A 27,744-nucleotide genomic window follows, 5' to 3' on the forward strand; every position below is an offset into this window, starting at 1 on the left:
CATTTCTTGTATGAAAGGTGCTATAAAAATAAAGTTTTTTAATATTATTATTTTTATTTTTATAATTATTATTGTTATTATATCATTAATTTATTCAAACCACCTGAACCAGCATTTGTGTGGATATGTCCCATTTTAAAGCAGCCTCAGTGATGGCGCTGAACCAAACTCAGACTGAATCAGTTATAAACTGATTTATAAACTGTTTCTATTAACCCTAAAAATGTGCAAATTGAAATTGTGAATAATAAAAAAAAGTCTAATGGAAACACGTCAATTTAGAAAAAACTCCTGTTTATTGTGAAAACGTTTTTTTGCTGGTGTGAGGTATTTCAGGAGATTCAAAACAGCCATATTTCACAAAACTGCAATGGAAACACTTTTTTGGGTTTTAGATGTGTAACACCAGGTGGTGGTAATGAGACTTTATGGATGCCAACCACCATTAAACCCAAAGAAGAAGAAAACGTCCAACAAAGAGTCAAATGACAGGGACACTGGGTGGCTCAGTTGGTAGAGCAGGCGCTCTGCGACGTGTCCTCGTCACAGCAGCTCCGGGTTCAAATGCGACCGGAGGCCCTTTGCTGCAAGACTTCCTATTTTTCCCATCATCTCTCCAGCTTCAATTAAAGGCCATAAAAGCCCCCAAAAATATCTAAAAAAAAAAAAAAAAGGAAAAGTCAGATGACACTTTACAAAACATGAGTCGGTGTGTGTGGACGGAGGAAGAGACCGAGATCTTCTTCACTCTGATACGAGACAGAGATGATTAGATATCAGATCGGCTTTACTGAGCGGCTGCAACAGAAATAAACCTGCCAATGTTTTGGACATCCATCGCCATGGTTACTGTAAAGCTGCGTAACATTGCTAGAGAAGGCGGGTAATATCACTCAATGGACACGCAGTCGTCTCGCAGTTTTCTTTTATCAGAATGTGGAAAACCTCAGTGCGACCTCTAGCTCATCAGGCGGAGCGTGCGCCCCATAAACCTGAGGCTTCTGCAGCGGCCCAGGTTCAAGTCCGGCCTGTGGCCCTTTGCTGCGTGTCATTTTCCCCTCTCTCCCACCTTTACAGTCTCTCTGTAACTGTCCTATGAATAAAGGAAAAATGCCCCAAAAAAACCTTTAAAAAAAATTTTTTTAGAAAATATTGCTAAAGTTTTGTGCAGATCTGTAACAGAAACCAGCTACTGTGACTCATAAAATATCATTTGTAAACTTACTTATGGAGATGTGTGTAATTTACTGCTGAGCCAAAGCAGCCGGTGTCACCAATAACAGTAATAATACTAATAACAATAACAACAATAATAATAATAATAATAATAATAATAATAATTATTATTATTATTATTATTATTATTATAGTTATTTGTATAACACCTCTCATACATATGTAGCAGCTCAACAGGAAAACAGTAAAGAGATGACAGAGGAGGAAAAGAGAAAGAGGGAGTAAGAGAGTAGGAGAGGAGGAGGAGGAGGAGGAGAGGAGGGAGGGGAGGAGGTGGCCTGCTGAGTGGAAACTTCCTGCTGGTGTCATCATTAGCATTGAAATGCTGTTGGAAGATGAGAGATTGGAGCTTTACTGCTGTTTCACCTCCCTGCTGATCTCCTCTGCTTCTGCTTTCTCTCCTCCTCTCCTCTCCTCTCCTCTCCTCTCCTCTCCTTCTCTCCTCTGTCAGAAAAAACTGTAACTTGGCCTCTCTCCTTCGCCTCTTGCTCCTCTGCTGTCTCCCTCCTCACTCAGTGAGTGCCTCCTCACATCACCTAGCACCTCCTAACCCTACCTCGCGCCTCCCCAGAGCTGGTCTTGACAGGTCTGCTCCTCCTGCAGTTTCCGCCGCAGAGCTGAACCGTGACACTGAGAGGCCACTTCGCCCACCTGACAGCTGCTGGAGAATGAGGAGGAGGAGGAGGAGGAGGAGGAGGTGATGGTGTGGTGACAGACAGTCCTGCAGGAGGAGGTAAGGAGCTGATGGACAGGCGGGCAGGACAGGAGGGTTGTCCTGTAGAGAGGAGAAAAAGGAGTCAGAAAGGAGGGAGGCAGGGCTAGGTGATATTCTGGGTCCCAACACATTTCCATGGTCAAAATTTCAAAACTTTTCCATGACTTTTCAAGGACCCAAGGCCCACTTCCACCTGCAGTGGGAGGTGTTTGATGATATGAGTCAGTCTTCTGAACTGTCTCGTGTTTTTTTTTTTTTCAAAGCTTTTGATTAACAAGCGCTATTTTGGGCAGAGAAACGTCCCAAAATCCAAGAAATGCCCCAAAATCCTTGAATTGTCCTCAAATGCTTAAAATGTCCTAAAACCCTTAAAATGTCCTAAAATCCTTGAAATATTCTAAAATCATTGAAATGGACACACATAATAGGAGGTGGATGAAGGAGAAGCAAACAGCAGGAAGGAGAGACAGCTGGGATGTAAGGAGGAGGACTGGAAGGATTACAGTAAGGAGCAGAGGGAGAAGGGGAGGAGGGGAGGAGGTGATCCTCGCTGAGTCAGAGGAGAATAACGAGTGTAAAGGAAGAAAAAGTGTGCATGATGTGAAGTCCATCCATGCAGGACAGAGGAGAGAAAAATGAAGAGGAGGCGCACAGAGATCGAGAAACGGAGGAGGGAAGTTCATCCATGCAGGGTCGGAGGGAGCGAGGAGGATGAGGAGGGGGTGAAGGAGGAGGCGCAGCGCTGGGGGATATCATCCGTCAGAATCACCCTCTCCTCCCGTCGGGTGATTGATACAAGCGCTGCCTCTGGAGGCCCTGAGGGGAAACATCCCCCTCCTCCTCCTCCTCCTCTCCTCCTCCTTCATCCATCCATCCATCCCTCCTTCCAGCTCCTCACCCCCCCCCTCTGTTTTCTCTCCTCAGTGGGCTCCTCAGTGGCCTGCCCCGAGGCCGACAGTGATGGAGAGAGGCCACGAAAATCACACACACCAGGGAGGAGGAGGGGGAGAAGAAGAAGAGGAGGAGGAGGCAGAGGAGAAGAAGAGGAAAAGGAGGAGGAGGAGGAGGAGGAGGAGGAGGAGGAGGAGGAGGAGGCAGATGAGAAGAAGAGGAAAAGGAGGAGGAGGAGGAGGAGAGGAGGAGGGAAGAAGGAGCAGGAGGTTTGTTACTGTTACTGTTAGTTACTGGCTGCAGAGCTGAGTCTGACATCCAGCCATGAACCTGCTTCACACTGCTGTTTAAATAAAGTTTGTGTTCATTTGAAGGTAATTATTTTCACAATATGAGCTGTATGAAAATAATAATAAATGATAATAATAATAATAATAATAATAATAATAATAATAAAAATGTGTGATTGCAAACTGATGTGTGGCTGAAGGTATGAGGTCAAAGGCTAAAACTCTAAAAGTATATGAAATATACTCAGTATGGGAATCACCAAATGCGCCGAATATGATTTGATATTAACGCGATATTTTCATCACAAAACAACACAAAATTATGTTTTTTTTCTGTTCTAATTTATTTTTATTTATCTTTATTTTATCTGTTATATGTTAAAAATAAAGTTCTGAGATAAGATAAAGTTTTAAAGATAAAGATTCTGACTTCATTTTGTATCATTTTGACTTAAGACAAGCACTGGTTTTAGGGTTTTTTTACACTAGCAGGCTGCCAAAGGTTGGACAAGTCTGCGTGTGAGCGGGCTGTTGGACATGTAATATTATAATGAAAATATCATGTTATTACCATAATTTTAATTCAGCTTACATGTAAGCCATTATCTCCGTATTCATGGTCTTTTTATTTTATCCTGAATTGTGCAGTAATTTGAAAACTCTGTTTAAATGTGAGAGCTGTTAATTAATCATCAATAATCGGTCTGCTCTATGATGATAGTTGTGGTATCACATTGAAGATGGTTTGCAGCAGGGATATTAAAGTAATTATTTATTAAACTTTCAGCATTATATAAAAATGAAAAGTTCCATCTTAAACAAACTTCAGGTAAATTGAAGCACATTGTGCTGATAATAGGGCCAACCTCTCCTGACTGCAGGACTCTGACTTCAGCTTCAGTCAAACTTCTGTGTTATTAATCATTTTACTCAGGAATTAAAAACTTCAGACACTTTGGTGCTGTGAGGAGAAGCTGCGCTCTGTTTGTCTGTCTCACTGCGCTGCTGTCAGACCATCAGCTGTTTGATCCGCCATGATGAAATGCTGTGGCTGTCAAACACTCCGCTGTTCTACAGTCAGAGTCCTTCACTGCATTTGGTTCTCCTCGGCGCTATTCTTATTATCATTTTTTTTTTCAGCCCTACCACTAACGCTGATTTTTTTTCTCCAGTAATCTAACAATATTTTTTTTCAATTCATTGACTACTTTAACAACTTGCTCTTCCATTCACTCGATAAATTCGATCACAATTTAGCCTATTTACCCAAACATAAATATAAAAAACTTCTCATTAATATTTAAAACATTTTATTTAGTCATCTGCTCTTAAAAAATAGTGATATACTTTAAAATCATTATTATTAAATTATTAAAATGTATTATTATAAAAAATATTTAAATTAATCAATTAATTATTAAAATCATTATTATTATATATTTTTTGAGGTCATAGTGTGACCATAACGGAGGAGATTATCTGAAATAATGAACTTCGCAGAGAAACATTTTATAGCATCAGATTACAAAGCCTGTTTCTGTTTGTTTGCCACCGGCATTTTTTTTCTCTCCATCGTTTAAAGACAGAAAACATGTGAGCAATAATCCATGTTCAGCATTTATTAACTATTTAGAGTTCACCACAGGCGAACGAGAACAACGAGAACGTGCAGACTGTGAACGCAGCCTCAGCGTTCTCAGCAGGAGGAGAATTAAACCTCCTGCTCTGCTCTCCTGTGTTTTCTGTCCTGTAAATGATAATTAATGCATTAATGTAAATGGCAGTGAGTAATGCATAATGATGCTGAGGCTGATCTTCATCCCTTTGAACAGCGACTCCTCTTCCTCTGCTGGAGGAAGCAGGTTCAAGTGAGGGTCGTGTTTTAGCGGTGGCAGCCATTATTCCCTCTAACTGTGCATTTGCATGAACCCGCCGAGGTCAAGTTTGTTAGTTGCTGTTAACGCCGCCGACCAGCGCTCTGCCTCCTCTCCGCCGCCACTTCACCGCACCGAAAAAAGGAGCTATTGTTCGTCATTTCAGCGGAAGGAAGGCAGGGAAAAAGGCACATAACTGCAGGCGCTGTGTGAAATGTTAAAATGGAGATTAGCCCGGCCGCCGCAGATCTCGCTTATAATGATTAAACATCACGCCTTGCATTTCAATGGGAACACTTGTGGCTGCGAGCGCTGTGATAAGGTCCCGCTTTAATTCACACATACACATGCAACATTCAGAGGGAAGAAAGGACATGCTTTTAGAGAGAGAGGGAGAGCAGCGGACGGTTCAGATGTTGGTCCACGCAGCTCAGTGTCCTCTGACAGCAACTCAAGTCCAGCCAAAAAAAAAAAAAAAAACACTCTAAGCCTCGCGGCGCTTCAACACCACGCTGTGTAAGAATAAAAACAGTCAAAATGGATCTTTTTATGTCAGCTCTGTTTATAAGCATTATAAATCTCTATGAAGTGGAGAAATTACAGCAGGAAATACCAAAAATTATCAATTTGCAACAATCTGCTAAAAACTGAAGGCTGCATCATCTGTGGAACAACGTCACACTGACACCTTTGTCCGAACCAAAAAAAGCTCATTAAAGATGCACCACTGCCTTCATCAGCTGACTATAGTTAATGAAAAGATGCAAAAATTACACAATGAAACTAGAAATATGGCCACGAGGTTTTAAACATTCGTGCACCAGTTAAGTTGCACTTGCAGTTGACCTTTGACCTCTTGGATATAAAATGTCAGAAATTCATCATAATATCATGTTAAACATTTGTGTGAAATGTGAGCGCATACATTCTGAAATTATGGCCAAAAATATGTTTTATGAGGTCACCGTATCCTGTGATCATCAGACTCTAATCAGTTAATTATAGAGTCCAAGTGGGCGTTTGTGCCAAATTTGATAAAACTGCCACCACGCCGTCCTCAGAAATTACGTTCACGAAAATTAGGCAGATGTACGGTCACCGTGAACTTCGACTACTAAAATATTATAATAGCTTCATTTTGAGTACATTTGAAAGTTTGTGCCAAATTTTAAGAAATTTTCTCAAGTTGTCCTTGAGACATCGAGTTACGAGAAGAAGCTGGACGGACAGACGTACGGACAGATGGACAACCGAAAAACATAACGCCTCTGGTCTCGGCTAAAACAGCCTCGCTAAGATAAACAACTCGTAGCTGCTAAGTTTTCATACTGTTTATGCGTCCTCTGCGACGTCTGACTGCAGACTTCTTTTCCCGCCCATTCTGTACGATGGCTGCTCGGCCTGTCGTGTCCCGTCACGCCCTTTAAGCCGAGAATAATATTTTGTTAGAAGAACTAGTGCACAACATAATGCTGCTCTGTGCAGTGGAGAAATTACAGTATCAGTGCAGGAAATACCAAAAATAATCTATTTGCAAAAATTAGATCTGCCTCCATCTGTGGAACAACATCACACTGACACTTTTGTCCGAACCAAATTAAGCGAATTATAGATGCACAGCTGCCTTCATCAGCTGACTAAAATTAATCTTAAAACGGAGCAAAAGTTATGCAGTTTGAAACAGAAATGCCACGACATACAGCACATAGACGTGTCATCAAAATCAAACAAAAACACTCAGCCGGTCCGTTTGTTTCTGTACTCACCGCAAGCCGTCTTCTGTGAAGTCCTCCATCGTCTCACCGCCATGGGTCCAACGTCTCTGCTTGTCCATTTTTGGTGCACGCCGCGCCCCGTGTTGTGTCCTTTAAACCGATATAAATGTTTTGTTAGGTTGAAGAACACATGAACACCAGTAAGAAAGACTGAACACTCACCTGAAGGCAGCATCAGCGCAGGATGACCCACCAGCAGATTCTCAGACGGACTGTCCAGCGCTGTCTTCCCTCCACGCCGTCTTCCTGACAATCAGTTGTCTCAGAGTGTGTCCTCTTACATGTCTTATTTTGGAAGTCAAAACATGTACCGCTGACAGGGCCATCAGATTAGCTCATGTATTTTCATAAGCCTAAAAATCTACACAAATATTTTTTTTTGTTTTTAAAGAAAGCTCTAATAACTTTGACATGTGAAGGAGCAAAGACCGAATCAATAACCAACTTGTCCTCATCCCAACTCGTCACATGTTGACTCTTTGTCAGTGGACTTCTGTTTCTACATGTTACGCTCTGGATATCCTTCTGCGTCTGCATGTTACGCTCTAGATATCCTTCTGCGTCTGCATGTTACGCTCTAGATATCCTTCTGCGTCTGCATGTTACGCTCTAGATATCCTTCTGCGTCTGCATGTTACGCTCTAGATATCCTTCTGCGTCTGCTGTTGATGTTCCAGGATGTTGCTACCATGATGTCAACACAAGCACATGGTGGGATGACGCAGCACATGGTTATGTTTAGACAAAAACAGCACGACAACCAACACCACAACGTTAACAAACACACATGTTGGATGGATGTTATGTAACCGTGCAACTCACTATGAGTAAGTAACACTGTGCTAGGTTTGGAAGGAGATAAGTGAAATAAATTACACCCATAAACACAAGTACCAGGTGAGGTAAGTTGTGAACAATAGCTTTTACTTACATGAATTTTCAAGCAATAATTTGAAAAACATTTCCATAAACATGTACGAAATTTTTTTTAAAAATGGGTCCTTTAAAATAAATGAGTCTTTGTTCGTTTGTTTTGCTGCCAATGGTCCTTTAAGTCTGATCACTTTCGGTATTAGTCCATCCACTGCCAGTGGTTCTCCTTTAAAATGTTTGTCACGGGTCCTGCAACAGTTTTTGTGAGAGTTTGCTCTCTTGGATGAATGTGTGTACAGTCCAGGTGGCTGTCACCGTCCTCCAGGTGAAGTATGCCGTGAGTCAGCTCTGCGTCCTGTCAGGATCACACAGGTAGCATTTTTATTCAGTCAAAGACAAAAAATACTTACAATATACACTCTAACGTGAGTGTATATTGTGTTTTTGAAAACAGCATAAAGTAAATAACGTATGGTCATAATGACTGAAAAGGTTTAAGCAGAAGCAAAATCTTTATATATGACGATCCTACATAAAATCCTGCATTAAATCAAGCTACCCACCAGAAAATGATCATAAAACTGAGAAAACAATATGTAACTCTCAAGAATAACCTTATAAGCTATTTATTTAAAAACCAATAGCGAGTTACATTCTTAAATTGAAATCTGCATCATTCCAAAATTTAACCCCAATAATAGAAATACATCTCCTTTTAATTCCTATTTTAGCTTTTAAAATGTTGAACTTACAAACATCTCTTAATACCAGATCTACACTCCTGAACTGAAAATAACCTTTTTACCGGATCCAGCAGTGACTTTTTTTAGCTCTGTACATTATTTGCATTATTTAACTCTGTCCATGAGACTTGACCTGTTTTTGCAAACGGGACTTTGATTTTGTTCTATATGTCTTTATGTTGCACAACAATCACACTAAAGCCTAATAACCCTATAACAGAAAGCACCACATGCTGTAAAATGCTCAATGATAACATGTTCAGGCCTGTTTACCTCACTCTGGTTTAAAACTTTACATCTCAGTTCAACTTCTGAATCGCCAAACAGCAGAACCAGCATATACCGTCATACACTGCAGTACTAATCCAATAACAGCCTATAATAACCATCTGCAACAGATGTTTAATATAGGAGGAAAATAAGGATAAAAGAGGAGGGAGAGAAGTAGAAAAGCAGACGTAGGTAAGGAAAGGAATGAGAGATGAAGGGGGGAAGGAGACAGGAGGAGGGAGAAGTTAGGATGGAAAAAGGAAATAATAATAATAATACTAATATCTTAAATTTATGTAGCACCTTTCACAATACCCAAGGACGCTTTAGACATTTTGTTTTAAAAAGGAAAAAGAAATAAAGACAAGGGGAACAGAGGAACAGGAGGGAAATGAAAACAAAAAGGGAGGAGGAGAGTAAATAAACAGGAAAAAAGATTAAAAAAGCAGAGGAACTATGAAAAAGGAGACAAGGAAGTGAACCAGTGCAGGTAGAAAAGGAAGAAAGAATAAAACAAAAGGAAACAAGTAAACAAGGGGAGGAGGGAAGGATTGCACAGCATCGGGCAATTCTGTATCCTACATTAGGAGAGATGGTAGGCAGTACAGCTTCAAATATATCTGCTCATATTTGCTCAAACTATAATGAAAGCACGCATATCAGAAACATAAAATACTGTATGTACCCACAGCAGAATTCAGACACTATGGATTCACATTTTCGCACTCAAAATAATAAAATATGATTTTTTTTTTTTTACTTAAATACTGCGAGAAAATCCCTGCGCAATAACCACTCAGCTCCTATGACACTTTTCACTGTTTTTAAATACCTTGTGTAAATTTCCACATTGTTAAATTTGCACTCATTGTTACTGCACTATTAGGCACACGGATTTGTATATATTAGCTAAATTGTTTAATTAGGGCTGCACATAAGTAAATTGAGTACTATAACTTTGTACTGTAACTATAACTTTGTTTGTATTTGTTTCTGTTTTATTATTATCTATTATATATTACTTATTTAATGATTCATTCCTGTACATGGAAAGCAAAGCTGACCGGAGTCAAATTCCTTATTTGTGGAAGCAGACTTGGCCAATGAAGCGGATTCTGAAATCATCATGAAACAAAAACAGTTTGGTATTTTTAATGAGCTTCTCTTCGCTAATGTTGCTGTGAAGTTCACTCAGCTGACCTTTAAAACAACGAAAACAGACAAACTGCAGCTGCGCGCAGCTAACCCGAGAACCACATCACTACTTTCTGCTGTTTCAGGGCTAATAATCAACAGATTTATGCTTTAAATCTCTATCAATAATCAATAACCACAGCGTTAGCCAATGAACGCTCCCACAACATTCAAACAACGCTCAGGTAACTTAACACTGCACGCGCTGTTAGCCCTGTTAGCATCAGGCAGTTCGCTAGCTTACCGGGATAAACGGAGGCGGTAAACCGGACTTTTCTGAGCTCCCGGTCGCGTCTCCTCGGTTCGTCCTCGGTGTCGGCTCGTTCTCCGGTTGATTTCGTCGCTTTTATCCGCTCAGTTAACTTTAATCCGTCTGTTTACGCTCTTCTCTGCTGCCGCCATCATGCGCGCTCGTTTCCGCTTTCCCTCACGTACACACACGCAGGATCACGTGATTACGTCACCACCTGTCAATCAAGTTCAGCGTAGGAGGCGGGACTATCGCTCCTGATTGGCTGATCTTTCGCTGTCTGTTTTTAAAGGGATGTTACGTTGTTTTTAATACATTTTTGATATTTTTCAACAAAAACAAATGTTACACAAATAAATTTTGCACTTGTCAAAGTCAACAAAAACATACAACGATACACAATAAAACACAATGAAACACAGAAGAAGCCCTAAACAAAACTCAAAATAATTTGAAGTTTGGAGGGTGAAGTGCAGAAACTAGTAGGAGAGTATATATATAGATATAAATTGATGAATAAATTAATGAAATAATTGAAATGATGTTCTGTGATATGGCCTTGACATCACTTTTTGCCGATGTATTTCTTTAATGTTTTTCCTATGTAATCTATTACATTGTTAATTGTCAATTGTTTCACTGCCCTGAATGTTTCAGATGGTTAACCACACCTGCAACCATATAGCTCGTCAGCCTGTTGGTGTGCATTATGTATAAATACAGGCGTGCATTCATCTTTTCAAATATTTGACTTGACAAAGATCCAAATGGGATCGAAATGTTGTCTCTAATAAACCTGTGTGGCGTGGAGTAAGTGTGCAGGCGTTACCTTTATTCCTCATTAAAGTTTTTTGAAAGCTTTGCACCTACACAATGTGCATATAACTATCCTTTTTTTCAAGGTGGAGAAAAAAAAATCACATTCAAACGGGAAGAGGACACCAGACTCCTGCATGAAAGTCCAGGTTTGTAGGATCCATCCACCCTGGAGGGGCCCTGCAGAGTGGAGCTGCACAAAACTTTAAGATCAATCTCACCGTCTGCAGGAGGCTTTAGAGACGGAGTGAGGAGGTCAGACATCCAGGAGCAGCTCAGAGGAAAGACGCTGCTCTTTTGCATAAAAAGAGGCCAGTTGAGGTGGTTCGGTGTACCGGTCTGCTCCAGCTAACTGGTCAGAGGCCTCAGGGAAGACCCAGAACACACTGGAGGGATTACATGTCTGGTCTGGTCTGGGGACGCCTCCTGGTCCTCCAGAGGGTCCTGCAGGAGGAGCTGGGAGGAGGGACGTCTGCAGTGCTTTGCTCAGCCTGCTGCCTCCAGGACCCGGCCTCGGAAAATCAGACGACGATGGAGCGATGGAGGGATTTTTTGACGTGTCTTGTTGTTTCCCTCTTTGTTGAAGTGTCAGATTGCATCATCACGTCCTCACAGATCTTCTGTTGGAGGCCGCAGCAGCAGAGCTCCCTCCTCTTCCTCTCCTCTTCCTCGCTCTGTGTGTGTGTTCACTTCTCTAACATCTCCTCCCTCCGTGCGTCTGTACATCACCTCCCACCCGCCGCCTGCCCGACAGTCTGCCTAATACCAATTACACAAAACTCTCTGTGCCCCCCCACCCCCCTCCGGCCCTCCATCTCTTTTTCTCTCTGCCAAAAATGTATTTCCTGACCACATCGCACTCCTCCTCCTTCTTCTCCTCGTCTTCCTCCTCAGCCACAGCTCAGGCCCGGGTGTGAAGCAGACTGAAAGAGGCTTTCGGCGCCACTTCCTGCAGAAATCTCAGCTCTCCAGTGAAGGAAATCTGTCTCAATGGAAGAGGAGTTTTAGTTTTTGGGACACTACAGTGGAAAACAGTGTACAAAAACTCTTGAGAGATTTATCTGAAATGTTCCTGCAGTTCACAAACACACGCAGACGTGTTCGGTCACCTCAGAGCGAGTCGTGTTCGACGTTCACACGTTCACACGTTCATCTTAATGTGCCCTCATCGCCTTCAGATCGCTGCTGCACATTTGATTTCCTCCGCTTGCTCTCTGATTTTTGCTCTCACCAGCTATCGATCCGGTTTCATCTTACATCATTACGCCATCATCTGCTTCCTGTTTTAGGTTTGCTTTCCATCCTCCCGCTTCCACAAAAACCACACAGAGAGGAGGAAGAGAGGAGAGGAGGAGGAGAGGAGCAGGAGGAGAAATAAGAGACAGAAGGGAGGAAAATAAGGATAAAAGAGGAAAAGAGGAGGGGAAGAAGAAGTAGAGGGAGGAGGAGATGGGAGGAAACATGAAGAGAAAGAGGAGGTGAGCAAGGAACAAGTTTAGCAAAAGAGGAGGAAGCAAAAGGAGGAAACGAGGGAGGACAATGGGACCAAGGGTAAAAGGAAAGATGGAAAAGAGGCAAAGAAAGGAGAGAAGAGAAAGAGAAGGAGAGATGGAGGAGGCGAGGAGGAGAACAAATAGGGGAAAAGGGAGAAAGGAGGATGCAGTGAGCAAATGAAAGAAGAGCTGATGAGGAAACAAGGAAGAAAACTAAGACTGGAGGAAGGAGGCAGAAAGAGAGGAGGAGCAGGAGGAGGCAAAAAGGATAAACAGAGAAGAGGAGGGAGGAAAGGAGGAATCATGGTAGGTGGGAAGGACAGAAGCAAGAAGGATTCAAGATGAAAGAAAAAAGTGGAGAGGAAATGAGAAGAATGAAGGAGAGATCAGCGAGGAGAAGAAATCAAGGAAAGGAAACAACAAATCAGGGTGTGAAGGAAGGAGGATTTAAAATGAAAGAAAGGAGGAGAGGAAGAAGGTGAAGATAAACAGCCTGAATGAAAAGCATCGAGGAGGAGAAACGGGGTGAAGTGATGAAACCTTTGGGGAGGAGAAGAGAAGAGGAGGAGGTGAGAGGAGGAGGTGAAGAAGGAGGAGGAGGTTAGGGAGGAGGAGAGAAAAGCAACCTGCTGCAACTGTGTCGTCCTCCTGAAAACACGCTCTGATAATATTTTCTTTCTGTTCTTCTCAGAAAAATGAATTTAATCATTCTGCCCCCAATTTCAATTTACTGCTGTAACGCGATGCAACAGCACTATAAGCACAGTGTCATCAGCGCCTTCCTCTGAGCGCGTTTGATATTCCTCATCCACAGCAGCGGCGGTGGCGGTGTCGGCGGCGTGCAGGGTTTGTTTTTATTGAAATGTGATTGGGTGGTGTCTCGCTTTAGGGCACCACACTCTGCAACTTGAGGATTCACGAGTCAATTTCCTGAAGTGGAATCCAATAACAGCGGAGAAGCTGAGGCGAGGCGTTTACGGCTCCTTAGGAACATCAGGAGAGCGGCGGTGAAAAGACCGTAAGTCACTGCGGGCCCTGGAAACATTTCAGGTGGAAGCTGGAGGAGCAGGAGAGGAGGAGAGAGGAGGAGGAGAGGAGGAGGAGAGGAGTGAGGGGGGAGGAAAGAGGAGACTGAAACTGCTCACAGGAAACAAAAAATCTGCTTCTTCCTCCAGAGAGGACGCCACCGCTGCGTCCTCAGATGACGAGGCGGAGACACAGAAGTGTCTCTTTACGTCTGTGGGTTTTTACAACATTTAATCAATGAAAAGCTTTAAAGAGAGCTTAAATCTCCTGAATCCAGGAGATCGTATCACCGTGAGAACGATCTTCATGTACACAGATCCACAAAAATAACCGAAAACACTGCAGTCTGCACGCCAGGCCAGCAGTAGGCGGTGCAACTTTGTAATGACACACCATAGAAGAAGACCACATGCATTAAGTGCAGCCGTGACATCACGGTTCTCACAGGATCATCACCCGTTTCCACGGCGACAGAAAGCGTGGCGTGACAAGTTTGTGTTTTCAGGCCACCCACAAATGCGGTTGTCTTGTGAACGAAAGGCAAAATTGCAACAAAAGTTTAACGTTTCACCAAGAAGGGTTGCCGTGGAAACGGACCCTCAGTCTCACCAATTTTTCCACATAAGGTGCCGTTATTTGTACAGTTTTTAGCAACAAGAAAGGCAGTGAAAACGAAGTTTTGACAGTCACATTGACTGATCATGTAACCTTAAAGACATCACACACACACACACACACACACACACACACACACACACACTACATTTTGTTGTTTTAACTGTTCACTTCCTTCAAAATAAGAGCCTTCTGACAACATTTCTGTGGACACAATCTCTTGGGTTGACAACACGAGGCTTTTATAGTGACGTTTTTGCAGGACAGTGTTGTTGACGATGCTCCATAAACGAGAGGAGGATCAGCTCTGAACTGTGGAAATACATAAAACTGCAGCTTTCATACATCAGTTTGTTCTTTCTGCAAACTAACTTCAGTCTGATAAACAGGAAGCAGTTTAGGAACTGGTACGTTGGCCAACAAGCGAGCTGATTTTAGTGGTTGTTTGCGTCGATAAAACGCCTGTGAGATCTTCAGAGGTGACGTTAACAAAACGAACTGTCCACCTGATCACGTTCCCGTCTCACACCTGCAACACAGAGGGAGCGACAGCCGACATCTTCCTTTGACTGAATGTATTTTATTGTAAAGCTATAAGGAAGGAGTAATTACAAGATATCATTTCTTTGATTTGCTCAGCAAAAATAAAAGACCACATTTTTTTTTTTTTTTTTTAAATTCAAACATGCGGATGCTGATCAAAAGAGAACAGATGAAACAAACACGTCACCCAACTTCCTCCAAGAAAAAAACAAAAAAGACCAGAAAACCCAAAGAAAGAAATGTACAGTTTGTCTCGGGACGGACGTGAGAGAGAACGGAAAGGAAAGCGTTAAAGCCGGTGGATGATTGGAGGAGAGACGGCGTCGTCCTCCGCTCTGAGCCTGACTCGTCATCACTCCTACATTAATAAAGCCTACGGTACTTTAGACAAGAGAATCCTACAGCTCAGATTTCCTTCACGGTGTTTGAATATATATATATATATTTTTTCTTCTGCATTTTTTAAAAACCTACACTTGCATGTACATAAAACTGTACAAAAAACAAGGCATCACTAGCATTGTTCCTATATAAATATTACCAACCAACAATTAGGCTACAAACGTGGACTTCCTGTAAAGACAAAGGTGAATCGGCAGCTCTGTCCGTCTGGTCTCTTCTTCTATTTAAAATACATTTAAAAAAAATTAAATTTGCCTCTCTATCCTGTATGTACGGAAGCTCTGAGCCGCCGTGATCATTTGTATTTTATATTTTTTAGGTCTATTATGTCTGAGAACAAGGCTAAATGATCTCGGGGTGATAAACATTTTTTTTATAATCACAAACCAATCATCTAAATTTTTAAGAAAAATCAAATTAATTAAATCACCTCTGCTAACAAGCTTTTTTCTTTGTGACTTCTTAAATTATACTTTTACAGGCTAACATTTATTTGTTGAGCTGACATCTTGTTTTATTTTATGTCATTAACTCAAAAACAATTTAAAGACTTTAAATGAATTACTTTTTTTTCTCTAGATGATTTTTGCTCTTGATTAAATATCAGCTTTTTATGGAAGTGAACAACAGTCAGGCCAAAAAAAAGATCAGTATCAGCTTATAACATGAAAAGTTTCTCATAACAAGATTTATTTTTTTATTTTTTGAAGATGTTGATAAAATATATAACATGTAAATAAAGAACATTTAAATTTCTGAGTTTAATCTCGTAATATTAGGACTTAATCCTTCAAATCTAATAATTTCTTTTTCTTTAACAGGACGGTAATACTCTGTAGGTATATTTAAATAGGTATATTGTTATAACAATAACATTTCCCTGTTATAACATGAAAATATTTCGGGAAAATGAGGAAACCATCGTGTTACAACAAGAAACTTTTCATGGTATAACCTGATATTGAGCTTTTTTTCCCCTCTGGTTTGGAAGTTTTTTTTACTTCTGTAGATTTTGTTACTTTTGAACTTCCATAAAATCCTTTTTTTTTGTGGAGCTCATGTTTCTTTATCATTTTTGTTTTTCTTCAAAAGATTATTAAAGATGTCTTTATCTCCTGATTAAGACCGAGTTACCTTAATTCCTCTTTCTTTCCTGGTTATTTAAAAAAATGATGTAAAACGATCTCGAGTTTACATATTGTTTTTCATGACTTCTTGTGACGTTTCATTTAATGTGCTGCTCATATTATTTTTTTAAGGCTAACTGTCTCATATCCTGAGAAATCAAACCATAATCTCTGACTGAAATAAGATATGATCACTAATAACAACCCTAAAATCGACGTTAGCGTCCGCATCCGCTCTCGGCTTTTGTAGTTTTGAACCTCAGCCAGAGAGGTGGGACTTCCTGCTTAGGTTTTAACAGTGAAAAAACAAACGTTAGTGTTTGATTTTTCACGATGGAGTAAAGAAAACAGCAAAAAGAGTCCAGTCTGCCCGCTCAGAAAACATCATTTACACCGCCGCGTCTGGTAAAAAACAGCAACGACCATTTATATTCATACAATATGTCTATAGCAGTGTTGATTCCATAACATTGATAAAACAACTGCGACAACAACAAAAATGTATTAATATTTATAAAGTTGGCTTGTTTCATGCTCAGCTGGAGCCTCGGTGACTCCGGCCTCAGTATAATACACAACCGAAAAACAGCAAACCACTCCGAACTTTATCACATGAGCTCATGAGGAGCACGTTTCTGCCGCTTGCAGCTCACTGGACGTCAAACCGGAGACTTTTAGACCGATTCAAGTCAATTAAAGTCACAGAAATCAAAATTTCAAACGCCGCAGGTGTCGGAGCTGCTGGAAACATGATGGCAGCGTTAACATTTAAGCCCCAAAATGAGACCGAGCTGCATCACAAAGAGAGAAACTTGAAGCTGAAAATCAAAAAATAAAAAACGTTTTAAAAAATAAAGAAAACATTTCGAGGCTGTTGTGAAGGCAGTGGAGGTTTGTACAGCTTTAGGTTTTATTAAAGATAAGATCGCCTTGATTTTATGTGTAATAATAATATCAGTCCGCCTGTCAGACGAGTTGTGTAACGTCTGCTGACTCTGTCGGCGCCAAGTCTGAGGAAATAACCCCGATGATGTCACAGTGATGTCATCTGGGTCACCTCAGTTTCAGCTCAGAAAGTATACATCTTTAACGATAAAAAAGAGGACTTTTGTACGTCCACAAACTTTATGGTCGTACATAACCATTTGCTGGCCGACCTCTTTAACCCTTTAACAGGAATCAGAACATGCTTTGCCTCTTTTGGGATCGAATTGCTGTACATTAAAACTGATTTTGAACAGATGTTTTTATCTGATGCATTTAAATTATAATGTTACTGTATTCAGTTCTGTTTTATTATGATACACTTTTTTTTTTTGCCATTTTATACAGATGTTGTTCCTGGATTTATTGTATTTGTATTAATGTTAATAATGCACTGAAACGACGAAACTCTCCTCTGTATGTAAAACAGACTGACTTTTAAAGAACAAAGGAAATGTATCTGTCAACTGTGATTGGTTGTCACATGACATGTAATGTTAGTGCAGCTGTTGCGGCCTGAAAACAGGCATTTGGGAACGCTCGTGAGCTGCAACAGCGCCGCTCTCGATTTAAAGCACTCCTTCAGTGTGTCTACATCGAAAACAAGCAAAAACACAAACGCTGCATGTGTCCGGTCCACGTTTAGATGAGAACAGCTCAACTAAAAACGGAAAAGTCTTTCCTTTGCATCAAAAAAACAAAAAAATTGGCTCACCGACAACACGGTGAGAACAATCCTCGTGTACACGGATCCACAAAAACAACTGTAAACGCTGTAGTGTGCAGCCAGGCCAGCAGCTGGCGGTGTAACTTTGTAACGACACACAGAACGGTTGCTGTGTACACGACCTGTAGTTCAGAAAATCAGCTGCAAATTTTAACTTAAAGTTGACGACAGCAGCTTGATTCTTTTACCAAATGTTGTCGTGTCAAAGCGTCACTTTAACTTTAACAAATAAAAGTGTTTCATGAAAGAGTGGAGCTGCTATCGCGAGCTTTCTGCACTCATATACTAAATAAAACTCCTTTTTTTCCCAGTGTGACGAGCACTCCTGCAGCAGTCTGATGAAGAAAAGTGTGACTGAAGTGCCTGCATCTGTTTGAAGCTGTTAAATTATTTCGAGCCATTCAAAGTGTCTATAAAGTAGGTTTTTGAGTTTCCAGCAGAAGGAAAAAGATGAGAACAAAAAAAGTTTTAATATGAAGAAATATATTTAAAAACTGTTATTTCTGTGACTTAAATAAAACCATAGATAATAAAACCAGTGATTTCCCCGAGAGGCAGAAACTTGTTCCAGACTAAATATATTTGGACAGAGGGAAGAGAAACGATGATTTCACTGAGTCATAATGTCACTGACAGACTCCGACGGACTGAGGGGAGTCGAGGGGAAAACACTGAAGAAAAGAAGATTTCCTGTCGAGTATCTGAACAAAGTGAAGCTTCAATTAAAACAAAAACACATTCATGTTTCACCGTCATTCAGGAGCAGAATCCACCGCACGACTCGCCGCACGGCTACGACCAGAAACAGAAACAGAGGCTCCAAACTCGAGCCAAAGGAAGAGAAACACGGACCCGACACAGGCTGCGGCTCAAAGTTTGCTCCAAATCAATCAAATGAACTTCAATTTTTATCTTTTAACATATTTAGGATCATGAAATACTTTTTTTTAAAAGATATTTTGTTACTGTGGGGACGTTTTATTTTTTTTTTACGTTTAACTCCAAATAAGCCAACTAATCCAAACATCCCAAAACTAATTAAATGCAAACTTTCACTAATAAAACTGTCATAAAACTGTCAAAACAATTTAGTGTTGTTATAGAAAATATGTTTGTTCCTTGAGATGTTATCTGGGAAATGTTTTCATAGTAAATCAGGGTAAAAAAAAAAAAAAAAGTTTCTCTTAAAGCTGCACTTCTTTGTATTTGGGGCTGGAAGCAGAACAAACTATAAACACAACATCTGACATTTTATCACCTCATAAAGTTATGACGTCCAACACGTGAACAACAAAAACATCATCGTCCAGTTTTTGTGTCAATCCTCTCTTTTAGCTCTGTTTTTGGTCTCCTCACCTCCTGAGGGGAACATCTGTCTCTTTAGCCGCTAAATGCTAAATTCACCAGCTCATCTCAAAGTGTCTGCTGCTGAGTATGCCGACGATAGAGGCTTTTATTCTGAAATCAGCTAAGAAACTAGACAGGAAATGTGCTGCAAGCCCAAAACTAGGAGCTAAAAGAGGCTGAAAAGCTGCAGAGAAGGAGAAAATCGTCAACAGTTTGAATCATCATTGTGAAAAATATTGATCGGTGCAGCTTTAAGAGTCAGGAAAAGCTTGGAGACGCAGTCTGTGTGTCAGGAAATAAAACTTTTCTGTGAAAGGACAGCTGTGGATTTCACACAGAGGTGATGCCTGTCAGTAGTAAACCAACATTTAAAAGACATTTCACGTCTGTAATGTGTTTTAGACGTAAACGAGTGCGCTTTATGTCAGTTAGAAATCAAAGGGAAACCAATGTTTTAGTGCCAAAATGTTTTAAATTGAGAAAATAATTTTAATTTAAGGACTGTATTTTAATAGTTCATTGTTTAGTAATACACACAGATATTTATTTTTTATATTTTTTGTTATTATCAATGTGCAAAAAGATCAGAGCTGAACTTTCCTTTAAATCCTGACAAACGCTGAATATCTGAACAATATCTGTTTTCTTCAAATATATCTGAACGATATTAAATCTGAAACGTGACGAGCTTCACAGAGAAATCTACCGGACGACTGACGGAGAGAAAACGGTTCAATACTTTACCTTCTCAGAAGCACAAACATACAGTATGTTTGTTTTTTTTTCTGTCACTGACGTGGATTTGAAAAGTGAAGATGATGCACGCACGCACACACACACACACACACACACACACAGAGGCTGTCAGTGTGTGTGACAGCAGCTCTCCTGAGGGTTGATGGGTAAGTGGAGGTGGAGGTGGGGGGTTGTGGAGGTGTTTTGGGGGTTCAGGTGTTCCTCCAGGGAGCAGGAAGTGTTTGTAGTCTGACAGGAAACCTCAAGACCCAAAAACTCAGGACCATTTCTACAAAGACACACACACACATATGTGTATATATATGTATATATATATATACACACACATTTTCACAAAATAAAAAATGCAATGCCGTAGCTGTAAATATGCCTCGAGGCCAAGGACTTAAAGGAAAATATAACAAATATTCACTTTCTTTTTTTTTCAAAAGACACCTAACCCTCAAATTGTGCAAACTGAAATTGCCAATATAAAACTTGGAAAATGGAAAATGGAAACACGTCAATTTCTAAAAAAAAAATAATAATAATCTCCCATTTATGGCAAAACAGTTTTTAGAAGCATGAAAAAGTGAAACATAAAAGAGTTTCTCGGAGCTCTCTGTGTGATCAGAAAACAACACAGAAGCAGAGACATCAGCTTCTGCTGTCGACGACCTCTGACGCTTACACCACATTTTCACTTTCCTGTGATTCTCTGTACTTTTTTGTGTAAAACACAAATTGTTGCACTTAAAATATGAACTGTATAAATGCACAACATGGCCAAAAGTATGCGGTCAAGTACACATACATGTAATGTGCTGTACATATTGGTGTCTTTGTCCTGATTTGAGCCCAAAATTTCGGTGAAAGCTGCAGCAACATTAACATTTAGGATCAGCTGTAACAGCAGAGTGTGTGTGCACACATGAGGAATCTCACACCGCTTTTTGTTAAACACATTTTATAGACAGCAGTGTTACCCAACTTTGGTGCCAGTTTTTGTCTCTTTCCTGTTTAATCCTGACGTTGCCCCTGAACAAAACTCGACTCAGCTCAAATCTCAGAACAGCACAGTCATCAGCCATCACATTTGGCCGGCTGTCCACATACTTTTGGCTATGTTGTTTATTTCAGTTGCTATTTTTTGTAGTTATTTTAGGGCCTAAAAACCAAAAAATCTTTAATTGTAAAAATGTTTAAAAGCATTTCATAAAGTACCTGTGATGAGCAACACACACACACACACACACACACACACACACACACACACACACACACACACACACTGTCTCACTTTTTAAAGCCAACAGTAACACCAGAGGTCACTAAAGGTCAACAGAGGTCACTTTTCTTCTTCGTGGGTTAATTGGTGCCAAAGCGTGGAGGATAAATTGACGCTGCATCCCTCCGCCTCTCTCCTCTATCTTTAGCTTACACAGCAAAACACAGCTGCCACCTGGGAGTCCAGCGGCCGGCCGGTGAGCTGCGGGTGGGCAAGCGGCGGCGGCAGCAGGCATCATGGCGGAGGAAAAAAAAAAAAAAAAGACTTGTTTATGCTGAAACTGCGGAGCGCGGTGATGGGAAAAGGAAGAAGGAGGGCAGATGTGGACCTACATGTTGGGCCTGTAAATAATCAATCAGAGCTCTGAGCGCTGGCGTTAAATCACCAGAGGAAGACGGGGAGAGCGAGGGAGCGCGAGGGACCGCGGCGGTGCCCGCGAACTCTAAATCTCTGTCACTGGGAGGGTTGAACGTCTGTTGAATGATGGTTGATTTATGTGCGGGGGAACACTGGGACTGTGTGAGTGTGTGTGTCTGAACAGGCAGACACGTGGACTATAAATCATATCACCTTCAGAGACCGCAACAATCGCCGTGTTTTGAATCACGTTAACATACAACCCCACCCAAACAAACAAACAAACACACACACACATCAAAAACAAATGTGTGTACAACAAAAGCCAATTAAGCAGCCGAGCTGAAGCAGCACATCAGCAAAACAAAGAGAGCGGCGGAGCGACGGCGTCCGATCCGCTCGGCAAAGGCGATTGTTTGCCTAATAAAACGAGATAGCGCGACCCCTCGGCGACCCCGCTGTGGCCCCGATTTGCTGCCGGTTTAGACTTTGAAGGCGCCGCAGCCCGGCGGCGGCGCTTTGATGTTCCCTCTGTGAATCTGGAGGGTGGATGTTCACATCACACACGCTGCAGAAAACAAATGACGAGTCATTTAGTCTGATATTCAGCTGCAGAGACGTCTCTGCCGACAAAATCCCACGTGCTCCGCAGAGGCGCTCTGCCGTTCAGGAAGTTTCTAGAAATAAAGAAGTTCGATGAAACGAGACACACGGAGGCAGAACTTCTCGAGGAAGAGTGTGCATGAGCGATAGATTTAAGACGTTTAACATAAATCTAATACTGAAGAATAACTGCAGATTAAACGAGACTTTGATCTGATCTGCAGTCATTAATATTTACAGCAGCATCTGTCCGTCTGACGCGACACTGTTCAGACTGTTCGGATTCCAAATGATGAAATAAAATCATGAGAGTTTTGCTCCGGAGATCTTGATGGTTTGGTGAAAGGTGGTCATCAGACTCTTTTTTAGTCTTTTTAGTCTTTTTTAGTTTTTAGTCTCGGCTTATGTGAACGGTGACTCTGCTCCACTTCAGCGCACCGTTCAACACTAACGGCGAGTGCCGGGAAAACCGCGACCACGTGACTGTCAGCTGACAAAACAAACAACATGTCGCTCTACGTTGCTTTTGTTTTTGATTTTTAATTGCTTTTCTTTTCTTTTCTTGCTAATTTTCAGGTAATTTTCTTGTTACTTTTTTTAACTCATTTCTTGCTAATTTTCAGGTAATTTTCTTGTTACTTTTTTTAACTCATTTCTTGCTAATTTTCGGGCTGGGTTGGTTCAGCTTCCCTTGTGTGTTCCCCGTGTTACTGAAAGAACTCAAACCAATTTTTCTCAGAGCTCAAAGGGTTAAGATTTCTACCAGCTTTAGTACAAACTTGGGAAAGACGTGCATTATTCTGTGTTCTGACCTGTAAACAGGTGAAACGAGGTCCGCAGCTGTCTGCACACAGAGTTGTATTCCTGTTTAGTGAATGGGACGATGTTTTAGTGATCCAGACTCTGCAGGTTAACGGCACTTAAGATTTCTAAAGTTTGGGCTCAGTTGCGAGCGTGAGGGTGAGAGGGCGGAGCATCCTTCCTGTGGCCTCCTGACTGGAGAACGATCTCTTCACTGTCTGACTCCTTCTTTGTTTTGAGACTCGTGGACTCGGTCGGAGACTAAACGACCTGCTCTGCGGCGCTCTCTCGCTGTGCCTCTGCTCTCATTTTTCCGCTCTCAGCTGGTGTGCATCGCTACAGGTGAGATCTCTCACTGCCCTCAGCAGCCATTAACACGCCGCAATGAATCAGCTTCCAAACCGGCTCGCTTTTTACTGGCGCAAATTATCGCCGCTAATGTGCAGGGCCTCGGGTTGTAATTAGGGTTTCTCCGCCGCGTGAAGGGGGAGTGTTAGTGGACTGAAGCGTGTACAGGTGTCATTAATCCTGCATTTCTGTGAGACTGCAGCTCAGCAGGAAGCGGCGCCCACCGCCCCCGCCGCCGCACGCGGCTTACAGCTTTAATAAATACTTGTGCTAAATGCCAAACGGTTCAGCCTCACACTGAGGAGGTAAAGAGGTGGGAAGTAAGGAGAGGCGACACCGACCGGGCGCTCAGAAACACAGCGGGAACCACAGACAGCCGTCAGCCGCCGCAGCGGTGACAGACGGAGGAGGCGCATATTTACACCACAGACACAGGAGGGACAACATCAAAGACAAAAAAAAGACCTAATCTGCTCATTTTCAGGTTCATACTCGTGTTTCTGCTATAGCATGTTTAAACTAGAGGCCACACTGTGTGATATAATTAGCCCTGAATATTCGCGTTCCTCAGAGGATAACATTTAAAAATAAATAAAATACAGATCTTTCTTCTGGCGCCAACATTTGGTAAATTTTGCTGCTTCTGCTTCATCGCAAATTTTAAAATCTAAACATCCGCTTGCTGTGAAATTTACTGACAACATTCTTGCTCCCAAGAGGATGAACTGGTTTGGTTTCAGTGACCTCTCGACCTTTGCCTCCAGCACCACCATCAGGACGCATTTCCAAAACTTGTCATGTAATTTGGTTGCCACCAAGGAACAAAATCTTCAAAGTAAAGGAGCAGATATTCGTGTTCCTCAGAGGATACTCCCCCCTGTCCCCCAATCTTTCTTTTAGTGCCTCAGAACATCAGAACAAATTTCTCAGCTTATTCCACCAGCAGTGCCATCAGCACACATTTTCCAAATTTCAGTTATGACTTGATCCCAAAGACCGGAATCTCCAAAATAAAAGTGCAGATTTGGATAAAAGTAACCTTAAATATTCACGTTCCCCAGAGGATAAGGTAAAAAAAAGACAGATCTGTGTTGTAGCTCCGCGTTTTAAACCAATTTTGATTCTTCTGCTTCAAAATCTGAGCATCAGTTTGCTGTGAAATGTACTGATATTATTCCTGCTCCCCTGACGATGAGCCCGTTTGACTTCAGTGACCTCTTGACCTTTTGCTCCAGCATCGCCATCAGCACACATTCTCCAAACGCCAGTTATGATTTTAACTGCAGCATGAATGGACGGATGTGGATGAAATGATGATACATGTAAACTCTCTTCTGGCAAATTTTCTTTTTTCTGGCAACATTTCTGCTCTTTAGAGGATGAACCTTTGTGATTTTTCCGCAGCGACACAATCGGGATAAACGTTACATTTTTAATTTTCTGCAAAGCTCAAATATTAGGTTTTGCACTGTAGGCTGATTCGTAAGTTAATCGGTTTAGTTTTTAAAAAAGCGATTAGATGATCAGTTTAAAATAATAATAATAAAAAACAGCAAATTCTCATGATGGTGACAATTTTGCTTGATTTAAAAACTTAAACTACAGATTGTTAATCTTGTTGGTTCCTTATTGTTTTGTTGGCAGACGGATAGTTTCAGCTCTACGATGAACACTGCAGCCCGAAGACGAAGCTAACGGGACGAAGGTTTGACATGTGAAGACATTTGTAGGGTGGAAAAGTTATTAGAATATCCAAAAATTGAAAATCAAAATATATAAAAAAATTCATGTGACTTCTTTTGGAGTAAATTTACGTGTCACACACTGATGTGAAGTATAGATTTGATGGAATACTACTGACAAGAGCATTAATAATATAATCGCACTCGGCTTCATCCACTGACTGAAGCTCTCAGAACTCTTTCGGTTCTGAACAAAATGTTTTCCAATGATTTCGTCTCCCCCGTGAACCCAAATCGATGTGAGCTGTAAAGTTGTAGAGGAGAGAAAAAAATAACAAAAAGTCTTGTGTTTGTAACTCGGCACCGTCGGTGATGCTCAAGAGTCCAGGTTCCTGCAGTGTGACGTCGAACGCCGCGGCGCCGTTTCTCTGTACATGCGGAAGTTTTCAGTCCATCGATGTGACGTTACGTGAAGATCTGCAGACAGCACGACAGCCACGGGTCCACACTCACAGCCGCTGCAGCTTCCTCCGTCACTGCGTGTCCTATTTACAGCTCTGTACACTGAAAAAAGACCTCTGCACGGCAACAAAATCAACAGACCTGAAAAAGTTCTCAGCAACAACTCCGGAGGCTGGAAAGCAGCGAACGTCTCACGAGCTGTTCCTGATAAAAACGAGCCCGGTTGATTTGATGCAACTCGGCTCAAAAACGTTTTTCCCCGGAGTCGACGGAGAAAAAAAAAAAGGAAAATAAAATCAAAGAAATCCAAAAAATACTCAGGATAGATAGCATTACACAGTATACTGAAGAAGGATTTACAAAGAGTTCTTTTCTTTCTCCCCCCGAAGGTGTTTTTTCTTTTTCTGTTCCAACACAGCCACAAAGCCGAAAGCAACGCACAAAAATCCAACTCAAAGACGTGAGGAGCTAAATAGTTTCCCATTAAATTATCACAACGATGTGGTGTAGTTTACATTCCGTCCGCAGCAGCAGCCGCCGCGTGTTTTCTTCAGTTGGTTTTAATTAATTCTATTTTACATTTGATTGGTTTCTAGAGGAGGGGGCGGGGCGGGTGGCAGTGGACGAGGTGGGCGGGGTCTAAAGCCTTGTAGATGCAGTTATAAAAAGGAAGAAGGGGCGTCGGTGCTGCAGCACAGCGAGTAATAGGCACAGGGGGCGGCAGTGAGGGGGCGGGGCAGGTGGCGGCGAGCAGCGACGGGAGATGACGGGGGGAGGGGCGATGACGGGGGTTTGGAGAGCGGCGCCCTCACAGGTAGATCTCCCTCTTGGAGGTCTGGCCGGTCGGAGTGGTGGCCGAGTGATACTCCACCGCCTGGCTCAGCGGGATCTCCTCCAGCCCACAGTCTTTACCGGACGAGTCTCCGCCCCCGGGGTAGGCACTGCTGTAGGGCGTCATGAACCGCATGTTGGCCACTTTGGAGCCACTGCCGCCGCCGCCGCCGCCGCCCGTCCCGCGCTCCTCCGTCAGGGGCTTGGGGCTGCCGTTGGCCATCAGCTGCTCCTGCCCGTCCATCTCCTGGTAAGGCACGAAGGTGGAGAGCTTGGGGGCGTTCTTGGACACCTTGCGGGTGGGGGAAGGCTCGCCGGGCATCCAGCAGGAGTCGGAGTGGCCAAACTCGGTGCACTCGCGGGTGCAGTTACCGGTCATCGCCACGTCGGGAAGAGGCCTGAGGTCTGCAACGAGAAAGACAAAGAAAGGATGAGAAACACGGAAACAGGAGCAGACGATGCACGGGTGAGAGATGGAGATGATGCAGAACCTCTCAGGGAGTCACAACGTCTGCGCTGGTGTCACATTAACCCTTTAAGTCCCGCCTCAATATCACACACACTCATATCGCTCTGCACACAAAATGCGCTTTATGAAATCAAGCTTTAAAAAATATTGTACATTAATATGATTTTCTTCTTTCATTGAGTTCATTTTTTAACATCAGTCCTAATCATAAATATCAAATATTCATTAATTAATTAATTAATGGAAAAAAGTCATCACGATATTTTTTTTCATATCGACATATATCACGATATACATTAAAATCACTAATTCTGTCAAGCTTAAAGGTTCCCTTTGACTCCTAAGTGAGATATGAAGATATCATAACCAGTGATGCACAATAACGATTATTACAGCTGATACGATAAACCAATAATTTCCAGCTTCTTATGGCCGTTAAGATACCGACAGCAGATAACTTCTTTCTGTTTGTTTTTCATTATCTGAGGGTCTGAAAGGCTGAGATGTGCTGAGTACAGATGAATTTAATTTGTGCATTTTCATTAAAAAAAAAAAAAAAAACGCATTTCAGATAAAAAGCTGGAAAATTGCATTTTTGTAAAAATCAGCAAAATCAATTTCATTTGTATATTTTGGGTTTTTTTTCCCTCTTATCTTCTTATGTCAACTTGAATTGTACAAAAATAATGCAGAAAATAATATTGTGTTTGAGTTTTAGTGGAACGACAGAGAGAAACATTTCCCAAAATGAAGAATCCTCATACTTGTCTGACAGAAACTACAAGGATCACACAAACAATTAAATGCCTTTGTCCTCTCCTCTCGTGTGGTGTCCCACAGGGGTCAATTCTTGGGCCTGTCATTATTATTATTAATATTATGATGTACGTATGTGTTTGTATACAGTTTGTATACATGTACTTGAATTTTTAATGTGTGTATCGTATCTAAATGTAACTTAATGTATGTTTTAAAAG

At 41.7% G+C, this 27,744-nt stretch overlaps 1 protein-coding gene across 1 annotated transcript in view; it reads right to left on the minus strand.

Annotated features, from left to right (window-relative positions):
- Positions 1 to 14,621: 14,621 nt before the first annotated feature.
- LOC121947793 (uncharacterized) overlaps positions 14,622 to 27,744 on the minus strand; it is a 177,725-nt gene continuing 164,602 nt past the window's right edge. The window contains exon 3 of the mRNA XM_088080710.1: positions 14,622 to 26,703. Coding sequence (XP_087936836.1) covers positions 26,276 to 26,703 — 428 coding nt within the window. The 3' untranslated portion in view covers positions 14,622 to 26,275. The remainder of the gene's footprint in view (positions 26,704 to 27,744) is intronic.

The sequence above is a fragment of the Plectropomus leopardus genome, chromosome 8 (assembly GCF_026936395.1).
Source record: "Plectropomus leopardus strain MGB_pleo_1.0 chromosome 8, ASM2693639v1, whole genome shotgun sequence".
In the NCBI taxonomy this organism is placed as follows: Eukaryota; Metazoa; Chordata; class Actinopteri; order Perciformes; family Serranidae; genus Plectropomus; species Plectropomus leopardus.